Source organism: Stylophora pistillata, chromosome 3 (assembly GCF_964205215.1).
Source record: "Stylophora pistillata chromosome 3, jaStyPist1.2, whole genome shotgun sequence".
Classification (NCBI taxonomy): domain Eukaryota; kingdom Metazoa; phylum Cnidaria; class Anthozoa; order Scleractinia; family Pocilloporidae; genus Stylophora; species Stylophora pistillata.
Genome location: NC_142521.1, coordinates 16,799,805 through 16,815,473, shown reverse-complemented (window position 1 = coordinate 16,815,473; position 15,669 = coordinate 16,799,805). Strand labels below are relative to the sequence as shown.

At 37.9% G+C, this 15,669-nt stretch overlaps 3 protein-coding genes across 3 annotated transcripts in view; 1 reads left to right on the top strand and 2 right to left on the bottom strand.

Annotated features, from left to right (window-relative positions):
- Positions 1-33: 33 nt before the first annotated feature.
- On the top strand, positions 34-645 carry LOC148734769 (uncharacterized). The gene has a single exon (XM_088751864.1). It carries the CDS (start codon positions 58-60, stop codon positions 643-645), a length of 588 nt encoding a protein of 195 aa, XP_088607990.1. The 5' UTR covers positions 34-57.
- A 2,337-nt stretch (positions 646-2,982) lies between these two features.
- LOC148734768 (uncharacterized) lies at positions 2,983-9,914 on the bottom strand. The gene is made up of 6 exons (XM_088751865.1): positions 9,797-9,914; positions 7,742-8,367; positions 6,896-7,079; positions 5,196-5,375; positions 4,625-4,679; positions 2,983-4,514 (listed from the first exon to the last, which is right to left on the bottom strand). Exons 2-6 carry the CDS (start codon positions 7,865-7,867, stop codon positions 4,508-4,510), a joined length of 552 nt encoding a protein of 183 aa, XP_088607991.1. The 5' UTR covers positions 7,868-8,367; positions 9,797-9,914; the 3' UTR covers positions 2,983-4,507.
- Positions 9,915-12,576: 2,662 nt separating this feature from the next.
- LOC148734765 (uncharacterized) overlaps positions 12,577-15,669 on the bottom strand; it is a 35,481-nt gene continuing 32,388 nt past the window's right edge. The window contains exons 6-8 of the mRNA XM_088751859.1: positions 13,639-13,761; positions 13,271-13,325; positions 12,577-13,145 (exon numbers count right to left, since the gene is read on the bottom strand). Coding sequence (XP_088607985.1) covers positions 13,136-13,145; positions 13,271-13,325; positions 13,639-13,761 — 188 coding nt within the window. The 3' untranslated portion in view covers positions 12,577-13,135. The remainder of the gene's footprint in view (positions 13,146-13,270; positions 13,326-13,638; positions 13,762-15,669) is intronic.

Below are 15,669 nucleotides of genomic sequence, written 5' to 3'. Positions count from 1 at the left end.
TATAATCACTCTGTAGACTTAGTAAGTCAGTTTTTACAGTGGGCAGGCCAAGATATAATGACTTCAAATTCCACTAAATGTAAAGAGCTTATTATGTATAAAAAAGGTCACACTGCTGAGGCCTACAAAAGTATTTTTGGCATACCTCAGACTAGTACATTAACCATTCTAGGCCTCACGTTTCAGCCGAACTGTAAATTCAGTACTCACCTAAAAGAAAAGTTAGGTAAAGCTAAGAAATGTTTATACATTATCAGATGCCTCCGCAAAGAAGGATGTAGCCAAGCAGAAGTCGATGTTTTATTTAATTCCATTGTCCTACCTAATATTACTTATGCTCTATCTGTATATGGGGCCTCTGAGTCAGGGCTAACCATAGCCCAGCAGTTTTTAGATCGTTGTTTTAAACGTAGTTATATATCTAAGAAATTAGTGATAGGTGACTTACTTAATGTGCAAGATCACAAAATTTGTAGCAAGGTTTCTACTATCCTTAGCCACCCGCTTAGAGCCTACTTCCCTGAAACCAAGATTACGAGATATAATTTAAAAAATAAATCCCTTGTAATGCCCGCAATTCGCACGAACCGTTTTAAGAATATCTTTTTTATTAGAATTGCTTTTAAGTACAATGTAGCTTTGTAAAAGATACACCTAAGCTTATTTACATCCTTTTTAATGTAACATAAGATATGTAGTTTTATCTTTTGAACAATAAAGACACTATTATTATTATTATTATTGTTGTTATTATTATTATTATTATTATTATTATTACTAGCAGTTTCAATGTGAAAGTGGGTGCTTGGTGTTGGCGTCAGAGCTTGAAGGAAATACTGATAATACGATTTGAAATAAACGGTATTATAGGGGTTGGTGTGGCTTTTTAAAAGAGAATTATAATTTTTCAACTAGTTTAGTTTCAAAGGGCTTTTGCTAAACATCGAGGGGACTCGATTAACTATGAGCAAACGACAACTTAATGTTGTGCGCAAGAAGTTTTCTTTTGACTCGAAAGTTGAAAAACAATTGGACTCGACGGTCGAATGGATGTTCTCCACGGATGAAATCCACTCAGAATTTGTCTCAAAGCCCAAGCAGTCATTTGAGTTTGTAGTTGAATGGTTAGCTTCAACGAGCGATCTACATTTTGATGAAAGGTTAGGTTCAACGAGCGATCCACATTTTGAATCTGTGATTGCAATCTTTTCTTTCGCCTCAAAGGGCAAATGGAAATCAATGGTGGAATTGTTTACCTCAACGGGCAGAGATTTTGACTCAACGATCAAATTTAACGCCTCAACGAAGAACACTGTTGATGATTTGCCTGTGGTACTGAAGTTGCTTTCGACATAAAGCAGATTGGCTTCACACCTTCCTCTCTTTTCTCTCGAGACCAGCAAGCTGTAGTCGGCAGTTTACTCAGAATGGAATTATTTTTGCCTAACGTTTCACTGCTGCTGAATTCACTGAGAAAAAAATGATCTCCATAAAGTAAGACTTGATCAATATCTTAGCACCTCCATTTAATAGCGAATCGGCCGGAAAACATTGCACGCATAATAGAGGAGCCAAACACAAAAATATCTTGTCTTCCTCGAGAGTAACCATGATAACACATTGACATGCAAACGAAGAGATGTGTAATACGTGTCTTTTTCAGCTAAGGCAACGAAGAACACATTTGATTACTCAAACGGTTTCATGTTCGAGTTACCTTCGAGAGTTGGTTAAGTTGGGAGTTGATAAAGATATCCCGAATGCTTCCAGCCCTGTTACTGTGTTAGCCCAAGTGATTAGAAATGCTGACGTCAATCCGCTTTTGCCTGTATTTCGTAATACTTTCAGATATTTCGACGTTAAGGCCGTGTTTACCTCGCTTTCTAATGACAACTCATCTTGGCAGTTTTATATCAGGTTACACCTCTTTAATTAATCAGCATCTTTGACTTAGCTAACCGATCATTTGACAATAGCGCAGTTCGATGCTTTAATTGAACATTTGACCGTACAAGTGTTGACTTGAATGTGCAACAAGATTTACGCTTATCTGTACCATATGCAGTAAAAGAGGCATTTAACTAAGACCTGCCTAAGAAATCTTTTCGAGCTTGAGTATATGGCGAAAATCTTCCATCATCACTACGCACAGGAAACACCTCACTTTCGCGTCCAGAGAAACCTTTTCAGCGTCATTGTGTAAAATATAATTAACATTTTAATTCCGCTTCAATTTAAGTTTAGAATCATATTATAAGTGGCCTATAAGAGAGTTTTTTTCCCATTTTTAAAAACTAGGCCTCAACAGCCATTGAAAAACACTCTATCTACCTATGAGGTCACGCAATCTCAGACAGAAATAGAAAATTAATTAAGTGCGGCACGTTGTAAGTAGGCATGAATAGATTGTGCTAGTAAATCCAGCAAAAGTTGCTCAACAATACACCCAAAAGTTGCTCTAAAGTTGCTTAAAAAATTTAAAAGTTTCTACCCAAATTTAAAAAAGTTGCTTACCTTTGAGTCTTTATGTTCTAGATTGCTATACGTATGTGTACTTTGACGTAGGTGTAAGTTAACATCATTTGTTGTGATCAAACATAATCTCAACGTAACTTATAAAAAAATATTTTCTAATGACGGTTTGGATAGTTTTTCACGCGATCCCAAGGGCATATTGTTTGTAAATGCCTTCGTTGACGTGAATTTTGCGCTTTCGAGAAATTGAAGCTTTTGCTGGGCTATTAAGAGTTGCCCCAGCGGCTATGGTAACCTCAGTGGGGTCACTATCTGTATTATTTTCATTTTCCTCCTCAGACATTTCAGATTCTAATTATGCCTCGCACGCGCAGGAAGCTCTATTGTTGGACCGAATAACCGCTGGTTGTAAGCGGTTAGATCGATAGCTGCTGTCCAGCCAGTATGCCTAGTTGAGAGGCACTAGTTGCAACGTGTAAAATTGCATTTGAACAGCATTAAGGAGACCACAAGTTGCTATATTAATTATATGATAATACACCATAATATTACGAGGACGGTTTTATTTTTCCACAATGCTTTATGAAGCATTATCTTCTTGACCGTCTGGCTAGAATAGGCGTTGTCAGGAGACAAGTGAAGCTGACTCTCCATACAAGTGAAACGAGATAACGATAGGCAGCGGTACAATGTTCGAGAACATGTTTTCGAAATAGTACAAACTCCAACCAAATTTGCCCTGCATCGTTGCTGGAGTTTTGACGTCTCCTTTAGCTGAGGTTTAACCGAAGTCTTTTTGACGCAGATCCCAAATGCGGGTAACGTACACGGGGAAAACATGTCACACATGACTTTTGTTATTAAGATAGCCGTTGGCAACAATTTAAGTGTTACACGAATTTTTAACAAAACAATAACGAGTAAGAGCAATCATTACAAGGCCGGATTACATGAGTTGCTGGTAAAATTTTCTTGGGCGATTGTTTGACTCTTTATAAGTTATATTGTCGCATGTACACTTAATGAACTCATTTACTTTACAGCAATGGTTTTGTCAGTATTATAGACACACAGCCAATCGGTTTTAGTTCATCTGCTTTACTCTCTACATAACCCTTTCCAAGATACATCTGCGAGTAACACCAACCAAACGAATCCATTGGAAGCAAAATGCTGTAAAATTCCGCACTTCGGACGCCCCAATTACTCTGAAATTCCACATCCATCACGGGCGGTGATGTTACTTTACACTCGTGTGCCTCATTTCAGGGTCATGTGCAATGAAATGGAATCAAAACCGCGAATTCCAGCCTCAAGGTTTGCTGAGAGGTTTTGGACCAGATTTTATTCGGATTTCCCGGTTCCCAAATTGTTAGGGCTTTAAAATTGTGGTCTAAATTCTTAAAAATCGTGCGTGTGGGCTAATATACGCTTATGCCCGCCAACATGTAGTATCCGTCCCTATGCACGCGGTGCGGGCCAACACTGTATCTTGTGATATTTCATTGACCACTTTCAAAAATGGCTCCCGTATTAATATTTTTTTGTTTAAATTTAAATTCGCCTTTCTGGCCTCGCTTGAGATAATGTATTCTTTTGAATTTTGTACTGGAGAACGAGGCCAGAAAGGCTAATTTAAATTTAAACAAAAGAATGTTAATCCGGCAGCCATTTATGAAAGTGGTCTATTAAATTAGTTTTATCCAACATGGCGGGTGTTTATTGAGGGTCCCTGGGGGCGTGGGAACGAGCCAATATAGGCTTATGCCCGCAAACATGTTGTATCCACCCTCCGCACGCGCTGCGGGCCTACGCTATATCTGGCGATGTTTGAGATCATTTTGATCTACCGCGGCAAAAAGGTACACTTAACTAGGTAACTAAGTATTATATATCCGATATACATAAAAAAATCTAGACAAAAGTATTCCAAGTAAAAAAACAAAACAAAACAAACAAAAAAAAAAATACTGCTGGACTTTAAGCTTCGAGTTTTTTAATGCTTCGAAACTTCCAGACCTGTCAGCTCGTCCTAAAAACTGTGAAAATAAACAAAATATCAAAATTAATTCGGACGACTTACAATGCGTCACAAACGATTTCCATTCAATGTATAAGAGCATAAATTTACATATGAAAAATTCTTTACTTGAAAGAAAGAGAGATCCACATGGCCAGAATAAGGTTGGAAACCGCGGCGACCACTGAAAACGATAGAATAGATAAACAAATTAGTAAATAGATAAACAAATGATTGATAAAAAAATGATGTATTTTTTTACATCATATCTTCTACTGAATTGCTACATAGCTATAATATGAAAGGACTGAAAAGAAAAGATTTATCTTTTACTAAGTTATGTCGTTAATTAAGTATTAAATAAAAACTAAAAAACAGTTGGCGATGAGACTAACGTAGAATTCGTAAGTAGCTAGTGTTATAATGTTACTATTGTAGATCTGATTTGTAATTATTTGGTTCTGTTCATTGGGCTGATGAAACATAAATTGGGAAGTGTCTTCGCAAAGTCAGCCAGTTTCTCAGGAGCCATACTACAGGAATAGAAATAAAATTGTACCAGGGAAGCCAGGGAATTTCATTTACAAAGATTCAATCGAACTTGTGGTTGTAAATGCAGAAGAGTAAGTTTTTAAGCGATGTTTTTCTTTGATACAGTTGGAAACGTTATAAATTTGTATAAAACATTATCAATTCCTACCCAGATTTGAAGCTGAAGGGCAATACTTTACACAATCCTGTGATTCTTGCGACTTGTTTTTGTGTCCCCGACAGCTGTATTCCTTACTCTCACATACACTTTCAATCACAAATGGTCCACCACCTCCGTCACACCTTTTGCACTCGCCAACCTTGGCTTTCCATTCTGAGAAAGTAACTCCTACAAGAAAATTTAGATAAATCTATATATAACTCAAAGATCATTCCTTCATCACGGATAAATTTCCCCAGGACAAATGCGAGGGGAACATCGTCGAATGAAGATTATGATATAATGATAGAATTGCAAAAATATCAAATAACAATTTACATAAATGAATAAATTTAGTAAATAGGGATATGTTGACATTTAACTGAAACTTTTCCAATCCCGTGAAGCTATTTCGTCGCACGGGTCACGCAGGTATGTCTAGCAACTGGCGCTTACGCAACTTTTTGTGTACGCCCGGCCAAAATCTAACCTAATCTTCGCTTGAAAAAAAAGAAAAGCTAATCGTGGAAACTTTTGTTTATTAGATGTGGGTAGATAACCCTGTACTAAGCTGACATTTACATTAAAGCAAGCCCGCCCTTTCCACCCAATATTTCTTGGTCTTTGGTTTTGTTTTCTTCAATGAAAGCAGCATCGATTCCCAATGATCAAAGGTATTTAACTTGGTCTTTAACAATCGACAAAAGAGGTGAAATGACGATGACCAAGGGACTAGAAGAGGATCCGTGGCCTTTCGAGCTCAAGAATTTGAACACTCAACGCAGCAGTTGAAAGATTAAACTTTCTCCAAACCCCTTCGGTAACTGTCCGAAAACATATCTCCTTTCCACGATGTTCTCGATGATTAGTCTTTGTTCAGATTTTAATTAGCTAACCGGAAACACAGCTAAGCTTTCTTTAAGCGCTTGCTGGAGGTCGTCCACGTACTATACGTTCTCTGCAACTTGGGCCATATTGTAAAGACTTAACTACAAAGCAACGATTAGAATTTGGCGCCTACAGAAAGCTACGTAAGTGTAGCGCCATTTGCTTGGCATACCTGCGTGGCCCGTGCGACGAAATAACTTCACGGGATTGGAAAAGTTTCAGTCACAACAAATTGTACAAAAAATCTAAAAAGATTTAAGCTTACATCTCATCTAACGTTTAAAGCAACAGATCAATGCATGCAACCATTATGTTTTATATGAACCTCGCAAACTTTTAAACACGTTCTCTTGTGATACCTGCGAAAGTATTCAGTATAATTTCCGGTAAGATTTCGCGGACAATCTGATCGATTTCTCTTGTATTGTGTGCTGAGACTGAAACTTTTCACCTCGGGCAAAGCTCTGTCGCACGGCCCAAACAAACATAGCGAACAACAGAGCTTGATGTATATGTGGGTGTTAAAACACACGAAAGGACACTTCACTCTGATTGGGCAGAAAAACACAAAGATTTTCTGGCACCAATCAGATGGCAGAACGACTGCGACCGTTTGGAACTAGTCTTGTAAGACAATGTCCCCAGGGGCTCTTCTGCCGTTAACTTGAAATCGAATCAAAGCCCCTGGGTCTCCGAGGATGCACAAAATCGTGCGGTGCAAGGCGAGCTTTACTCTTAATAATAATTTCGCCTTGTGCACAAAACGATTTAACCCCTAATCAATCACAGCGCGTGATTCTCAATTAATAAACGTCACTTACCGGTTGCTTCAAAGGTATAGTTTGTCGTAAAATTGAGTTTTGCGTCTTCCATATAAAAATCGACTCTAGGTTTGAAAACCACGCATACTTTGCCTTTTGCAATGGTCCAATTTCCATTGGCTTTGGAGAAAGTGAGTTCTGATAGCCACACCTTAGATGCAACGTGCTTGAAAATGTCACAAAACTGGAACAAGAAGAAGAAAAAGAAGTGGAAAGTAAGGCATTGTTTGAAACTAATCACAAATTATTGTTAGAAGTCTTGGAAGTACACCTCACTCCACTACGGTGGAGACCTCAAAATAGTTAATAATTTATATCAAATGAGGAAAAACTTTCAACTTAAAATCATAGAAGAAATATTTTTCTGATTGCTGTCAACCCCAAAAACTCAACCGTCATCCATCACAAACCCTAAAATTTAACCATCGGCCGTCAAAATCGGAAAAAAAACTGACACCCTTCAAACCCCCATTGTTACCCTCCTCTAAGGTTTAACGCAGCGCTTTCGTTCCAGTCCCCTGGAGCGAGAGAAGAGTTGGGGGGGTGGTGGGGTGGGGAGATGATAGACACTGAGAACGAGGTTATAGAAGTCGGTTACCTACAGTCTACCGGCGTCTGTGTAGCCTGCGAGCAGGTTCTCAACTTGGTTTTAATTTACTACTTACGGCATAGTCGCACATTACACCAGCGGAAATGTCACCTTCTTTTCTGTTACTTAGGTGGCCGGTTTGAAGAGGTTCAGTTGCACCCTTATTGTCTAAAGTCATCAGAAGGTTTCTCAAGGGCAAGAACTTAAGCATTATCTTTTTAAAGCCTGAGGCTCTACGCAAAACGTGATGCACTTACGAGACTTGATAACAAATCTTTTAATTCCTTATAATCCATTGATGACTCATTCAAGTACTCATCTTTCCAAGGATTTTTGAGCAAGCGCAGACAAGGTGAACAAGACGACATGCGGGTGAGCGGCATAAACTGAAGATATTTTTATTACATCTCAGTATGTCAGATAGTGCACTCTCATTAATCAATCTAGCGGGCCATATTTCAATGTTCTTTCCGCCAGTACAACTGACGAGTATCTTTGAAGGATAGGAATAAATAACAGTCTCGATTTTTAAAACTCCGAATCCTGTAAAAACTCAAATGAAATGTTATGAAGATAAATCTTGAAGAGTGCGAAGGACAAATGTGCATTTAAAGTCCTATACTTGATTCTTTGGTAGGCTGTTCGCTGGTAGAACACTGATTCAGTTGAGGTGTTGATGAGGGGATGACAGAAACTGTTGAGGCATAGAGATTATTTATGAAGGGCCTGGGCCTCCCTCGGTTGTGAGGGACGAAATGATGAGTCCTTTATTTGTGCTGTAGGTGCTACTGGAGAGGTGCTCTATGTGTACACTAGGACTGCTACTGGATGTGGTATGACTTGGCGTTGGTGTCACTAAGCTTGATACACTTGATGCCGTGGTCTGTGACATTAGCAAAATGGATTGATGCGTTAATATGCAACAGATATTTAACAACTATTTACCTGAGTGTCGGTGGCTATATATGGATGGATTTTTACCGAGCCGTGAAGCGGCGTGCAAACTTTATATCCACCACTTACCACCGACCGTGAGGTGAATAGTTGTTTTAGTATGTATAAAAGCAATGGGATAATAGCTATTCAATGTTTATAAAAGCGATGAGATAGTAGCTATCAAATATTTATGAAAACAATGGGATAATAGCTATCCAATGTTTCAGTATCCATTTATACACACCGTGATACCCCTGGAGAAGTACATACTACCCCATTTTGAAACTGAGGATAGAGGACGTCATTACTTACGCTCTAATTCATCCATTCATTTTTCTGAATTTTTTGTCTGAATTTTTCATTTCATTTTCATTTCTTCCTTTCAGTCTTCTAATGATTTTTTTGCGATTGCACCCTAGATAAAACATCTATAGCCTCTCATATGGTTTTCCTGGTTATTACGTGGTTCTAACCTCTTTCCTTCTTCTTAGCATAGGCAGTATTGGGATGAGATCTTAGCTAAAGCGACGAAATGGCCTGAAATCGCTACAAGGAAACAAGAGTTCTTTTTTTGTATTATTTACGGAGTTACGTAGCGGAGCTTAAAATCCAATGCAAAGCTTTATAATATTATCTTCTCAAAGAGAGCTTGGCACCCCTGGGGTTAAACACGGAATGGGTCCTCAGCAACTGTTTTCTAATAAAGTAGTTATGCCAAAAGAAACCAGCTCATGTGAATAATTAATAGTGTTAAAGGAAATTTTTCTTGAATGATACGAGGGTATTTGGTAACTAAAGAAGTAGAGGAAAATCGAAAGCTTGAAACGATGCTACTATGTACGACCGAAAGATGCAACTAGCATTGGTCATCATTTGCATGACTTGTTCAAAGCCATCATAGATAAACAATAATCAGATCCAATTTCTCTAAAAATTCAAAAAACAGATAGACAAAAGTCAAATTCTTCTCTCTGAAAATGCAAACTGAAAATTTTAGTGCTGATTTCGAAATCAAGATGTCTGCAAAGGAAACTGACGTTTTCAACTTTTAACAGACGATTCGGTTTGGAAGACAGAGAGGAAACTTGAAATCTTGTTGTTTTTGTTCGCATCAACATTACTCCACAGAAAATCTCCTTGTCGGGCCAATCTTAGCATTTAAATATTTCTCAGTTGTTTTCGCATAAAGTAGAAGAGTTATCCAAAGCAAACAACTTTCTTTCACATGACGTAAACGTCGGGATTCATTCTTTTTGTAAGTCTATGTCGAGTCGAGTCGAGTGTCATATATGCTACTTCCTACCTCGAGCGGTCTTTCAACATCATCCCATTTTCACCCAGTTCTTGTGAGGAGAAATGTGTTCAATTTTACATACCTTGTGCGAAGGATAAACCCACAAATAGGAGCGCAGTAATATGGTCAGGAAACATGTTTAAAACGAAACGAAGCAAGGCGAGCGAAGGACACAAATTTTAACGACGTCCACAACAAAACCTGTCATCCAAGTAATTTGGAAACATTTCATTTCCGTGTTTTTCTTCTTTGTTTTGACGAAACCATAGTAATACATTGACATGCAAGTGAAGAGAGCCAAAAACGTGTTGTTTTCATCAGTTAATACTTCGAAGAACACTTTGTATCGCTGCATTCATGCCCGAGTTGCCTTTAATTAGAGAGTTCAGTTCAGTTAAGTTATCACTTAGTACATTTTGATTAATTTCAGAGTTGATAAGGAGATGAATGCTTCTAATCCTGTCAACCCAAATGATGTGAAATGCTGACGTCAAGTCTGCGATGGTCTGCATTTTGTTATGCTTTAAGAGAATTTGACAGATAATGATTTCATTTTAAAGCGGTGTTCACCTTGCTTTCTAATCACACCTCATCTGACGAACAGGCGGTCCACTTGGATTTTCCTAGAAAAAATCTTCTCTTTGAGTTTAAGCGCGAAAACAGCGGCGGTTACGCCTGTACTAGACCTATTTAGCTTCACACGTCATTTTCTGGTCACGTAGCCTGAAATGGGCAAACAACAGTTATGGATATAGCAAACTAATCGCGAAGTGTATAGAGTATTTCACTCTTATTGCGTCTGTAACTTTCCCCGAATTCGAATTTGTCTTTTCACAAATGCCCTAACGATTCTAAGCTTCAAAAGTTAAGCATCCACGCTATTTTCTCAATTTCTCTAAATTAAGATCAAGAGTTAAGAGTGACATCTAGTACCAAAGTGTGCTCTGGACATTTTTAAGACGAGGATTTTACGTTTTCAGACGAACGAGGAGATTGATAGCGGTCGGCGTCTGTTCTTCATCGTTTTTATAGTCAACTTTACCATATCTAGTAAAAGGCAATTAACTAAGTAGATGACGAAAATCTTCCATCATCCACCACGCACAGGAAACACCTCACACTTTCGCGTCCAGAGAAACCTTTTCAGCGTTATTGAGTAAAATATAATTAACATTTCAATTCCGCTTCAATTTTGGATTTAGAATCTTATATTCTAAGTCGACGTTTTAGAGAGTTTTTTTTTTTAAATTAGGTGTAGCACGTCGTAAGTCACTAGTTGCAACGTGTAAAACTGGATTGGAACAGCATTAAGGAGACCACAATTCGTTATCTTAATTATATGATAATACACCATAATAGTACAAGGACGGTTTTATTTTCCTTTATTGCTGTATGAGGCTTCATCTCCTTGACCGTCTGGTGAGAATAGGCGTTTTCAGGAGACAAGCCGACTCTCTGTACAAGTGAAATGAGAGAACGGTAGGCAGTGGTATAATGTTCGAGAACATGTTTTCGAAATAGTACAAACTCCAACGAAATTTACCCTACATCGTTGCCGGAGTTTTTACGTCGCTTTTAGCTGAGGTTTAACTGAAGTATTTTTGACGTAGACCCAAAAGCAGGTAACGTACGAGGGTAAACATGTCACACATGACTTTTGTTACAAAGGTAGCCGTCGGTAACAATTTAAGTGTTACACGACAGAAATTTTTAATACAACAATAACGAGTAAGAGCTATACCAACAGGTCCGGATTTCATGAGTTGGTGGTAGATTTTCTTGAGTGATTGTTTGACTATTTGTGCACTGAATGAACTCATTTGCTTTACAGCAATCATGGTTTTGTTGTATTACAGACACACAGCCAATCGGTTTTAGTTCATCTGATTTTCCCTCTACATAACCCTTTCCTAGATACGTCTGCGAGTAACGCCAACCAGACCAATCCACTGGAAGCAAAATGCTGTAAATTCCGCGCTACGGAGGCCCCGATCACCCCGAAATTCCACATCGATCCATCACGGGTGGTACGTAATATTACTTTACGCTCATTTCAGGGTCATGTTCAATTGAATGGAATCCAAACCGCCAATTCCAGCCTCAAGGTTTTCTGAGAGTTTTTGGACTAGGTGTTATCGGGATATCGCGGTTCCCAAACCGTTAAAGTTTTCAAATTATGGTGAAAAGTGCTAACACTCGGGAGCGTACAAGCGAGCTAAAATACACTTATGCCCACCAACATGTATTATCTGTCCCTCCGCACGCGGTGCGAAGCTACCTTATATCACGTGATATTTCAGTAAACTAGTTCTATCCAACATGGTGGGTGTTAGTGATGGTCTTACACAACATCTCCATTTTAGCCCGCAAAACATTATGCGCCACAATGCTCGGCAAAGGGATAACAGTGGACAATTTCTTTGCCCACTTGTCCCAAAAATATTTATATAGGGTCTTAGTATAATTTCAGAGCTGAGCAAAGAGTTTCCAGCAATCTGATTGGTCGAGCGGTTCCTTATATGACGCTATATAAATCGCTCCACGCGGTTTATATAAAATGTTAAAATAAAATGTTAATAAATGTTACTAAAATGTTATGATTTTAGAAATTTCTCTGTTGCTCAGCTCTGAAATTATACCAAAACAATTATTCGTCTCAGGTTCGGTGAATATTGTCGAATAATTCCCTCGACCTCGTCTCGGAGATTATTCCGAACCTGAGGCGAATAATTGTTAATTATAGGGATCAACAACACTCAAATGGAAACAAAGTAAAGTAGAATTGCCCGAAGGTTCATCTTCTGTTAGTAAAGACTGTGTATCCTTTGACATGAGAAACTGACACTTAGTTTGTCTCGAAGACTTTTAATGACATTCATTGCTAACTAGTTACGATTATCTTTTTAGGATTTGCAACAATTCTCCCAAAAAAGTAAAGAATAACATAGGAGAGTGTTAAGAAGACGTTAATGAACTTGTGCGCATGCGACTCGCGTGCGCGTGCTTTGGGACTACCTTAGGCTAGTAATATCGTAAGCAAATCACGCGGACCTTTTAATTTTGACGTGTGCGATTTTTTAGAGGGAGTTGAAAAGTTTTTAGTTTATCGAGTAGCAGTTTTGTTGAATGGTCGTTGTCGTTTACCGTGGGTCTGACAGTTTACCGTGTTGGAATTAAAGTGTTCGTTTGGACTTCCTGTTTCGCTTCCGAACAGAGAGAATGGCAAATGCATTCCACGGATTATAATCTAACTGGTAGTTAATAAAGTAATAAACTGGTCTGCATAATATATGTATTATGTATTAGATATATACTCAAACAATCTAGTCAAAAGCATCCCACTTTAGAAAAAGCATAGACCGCTGGACTTTAACCTTCGAGTTTTTTTTTTTTTTTTACTACATCGACATCGTCAGACCTCTCAGCACGTCCTAGAAAATGTAAAAGCAAACAGAAAATTGCAATTAAATGGAGAATATTTACAGTGCGTCACAGGCGATTCCCACTTAATTAATGGACGAAAGCATAAATTTTCAAGTGAAAAACTTTTCATTACTTGAAAAAAAGAGAGATCCACAAGGCCAGAATAAGGTTGGAAACCGCGCCGACCACTGAAAACGATAGAACAAATAAACAAATTAGTTAATAGATGATAGAAATGATGTATTTTTTACATAATATCTTTATTGCAGTGTTACATAGTTTTTTCTCTTGGCAGGACCGAAAAAAAAATATTTGTTTGATTATGTAACAAGTCTTACGTGACCAGAAGAAAAAGAGCGCGCGAAAACTAGTCTTTGCATTTCCTAATGTCGACAGTGTACACCCATGGGCAAATGGTGGTTTAGATAGAAACACATATATTCTATGCAGTTAGAAATATTAGAAATATTATAAATTTGTGTAAAAATTATCAATTCCTACCCAGACTTGAAGCTGAAGGGCAATATTTTGCACAATCCTTCGACTCTTGTGACTTGTTTTTGTGTCCCTGACAGCTGTATTCCTTACTCTCACAAACACTTTCAATCACAAATGGTCCACCTCCTCCGTCACACTTTTTGCACTCACAATCCTTGGGTTCCATTCTGAGTAAGTAACTCCTTAAAAAATTTTTATAGATAAATCCATTTATCATTGAAAGCCAGGGTCATTACTTCATCACGGATAATTTCCCCACACGACAAATGCGAGGGAACATCGTCGAATGAAAATTATAATGAAATAATAGAGATGCGAAAATATTAAATAAAGATTTATATAGGTAAATAAACTGAGTAAATAGGAATGGGCTGACATTATTCACAGAGCATAAAGATAACTGGTATGATTGAGCGGGTAATAATTAATGGACCTCTTTTGTGTTAGTTCATCTGCCTCTTGTTCCTTGTGATCATATCATAAACGAGCGGTGTACGGCGAGCTTCAAAAATTTTACTTTTAAAAACGATTTCGCCTCTCACAAGATATGATTTAACCCCTATTCAGTCGGAGCTCCCGATTCTCAATAAATAAAACAACACTTATCGACTGGTTCAACGGTATAGTTTGTCCTGTGAGGGATCATGAGTTGTGCGTCTTCCATATAAATAATGACTCCAGGTTTCAAAGACAAGCACACTTCGACTCTTGCAATCGTTCCACCTCCAGGGGCTCTAGAGAAAGTGACTTCTAGTATCCACACCTTACATACAAAGGGTTCGAAATAGTCACAAATCTGGAACAAGAAAAGAAAGAGGCAGGTGATCAGAATCATCGCTTGCAAAAAAGTGTTCTTAACAATTCAGAATGTTCAACCATAGCGAATGACTCCCCCGCATTTTAGCCACCAAGGATCGAACTTCCAAATCAAAAACAAATATATTTTAACAAAATCCCCCCACTGCGTTAAAAATTTAAGTACTTCTCAGGTTTTATCTTATTAATAACGTGAAGTAACTGTTGCCAGTTCTATTGAGAAGTACATCTGGAACAGTTTGAGCACTATTTGTTTAAAAGTGGAGCTTCCCTTTAAAAGGGGAGATGGTGATGTCTTAAGTAAATTTGGAAGCTGAAATTCAAATATCTTGTGAACAATTGAACATATTGAAGTTCCATTTTTTGAATGGATATGAAAATTTGTAAGAAAAAACCTAATTCAGAGTTTGAGTATTTGATGCAATCCAAATAACATTACATCTCACATTTTGGTAACTTTAGCAAAACTTGTAAGGGCGTAGAGGGGCAAGGAAATTTGGAGAAAAAATGTACACCCTAACAGAATTAATTTCATTAACGTAGCTACAGCTTTCACACATTTACGCTTATTTTCTTCCCATCATTATTCTAGAATTCAAGATTTCTTGAGCATGATATGGGGAATTATTATACATTAGACTTACTATGAGACACCTGATTGGTCGAGAGCATTCAGTTATTAAGATACAGTAACCTGTGAAGTTGACATGATAAGCCAATATCTGTCCCTTAAGTGGCCGGTTTGAAGAGGTTCGGTTGCAGTTCGCATTGTCTAATATTCTGGGAGAGCTTCTCAAGAGCGAGAATTTAAGAATAATCTATGTAGAGCCTGCGGTTTTACCCAAAATTTTATGTACTCACCAACTTTGACAAATAATCTTTCAATTCCTCATAATCAATTGATGATTTATCCAAGTACTCATCTTTCCAAGGTGTATTGAGGTAAAAAGTATACAGCCCGCATACTGAAGAAATAAAACGTAAAAAAGATTTATCAAGTTACAAATAAGAGATAAACGTTATCATTATTTTCCATTTTCGTTATGTTATATTTCCCTAAAACTAGAGGTAAGTAAAGGCTGATAGTTTCGAAAGAAACTATTTGGGGCTGCGTCGGTGGGAGTAACAAAATCATTTGGATATATCAACAAAGTTGAAGAGGTAAATTGGCCACCGTAACGATTACAAAAGCTGACGTTTCGAGCGTTAGCCCTTCGT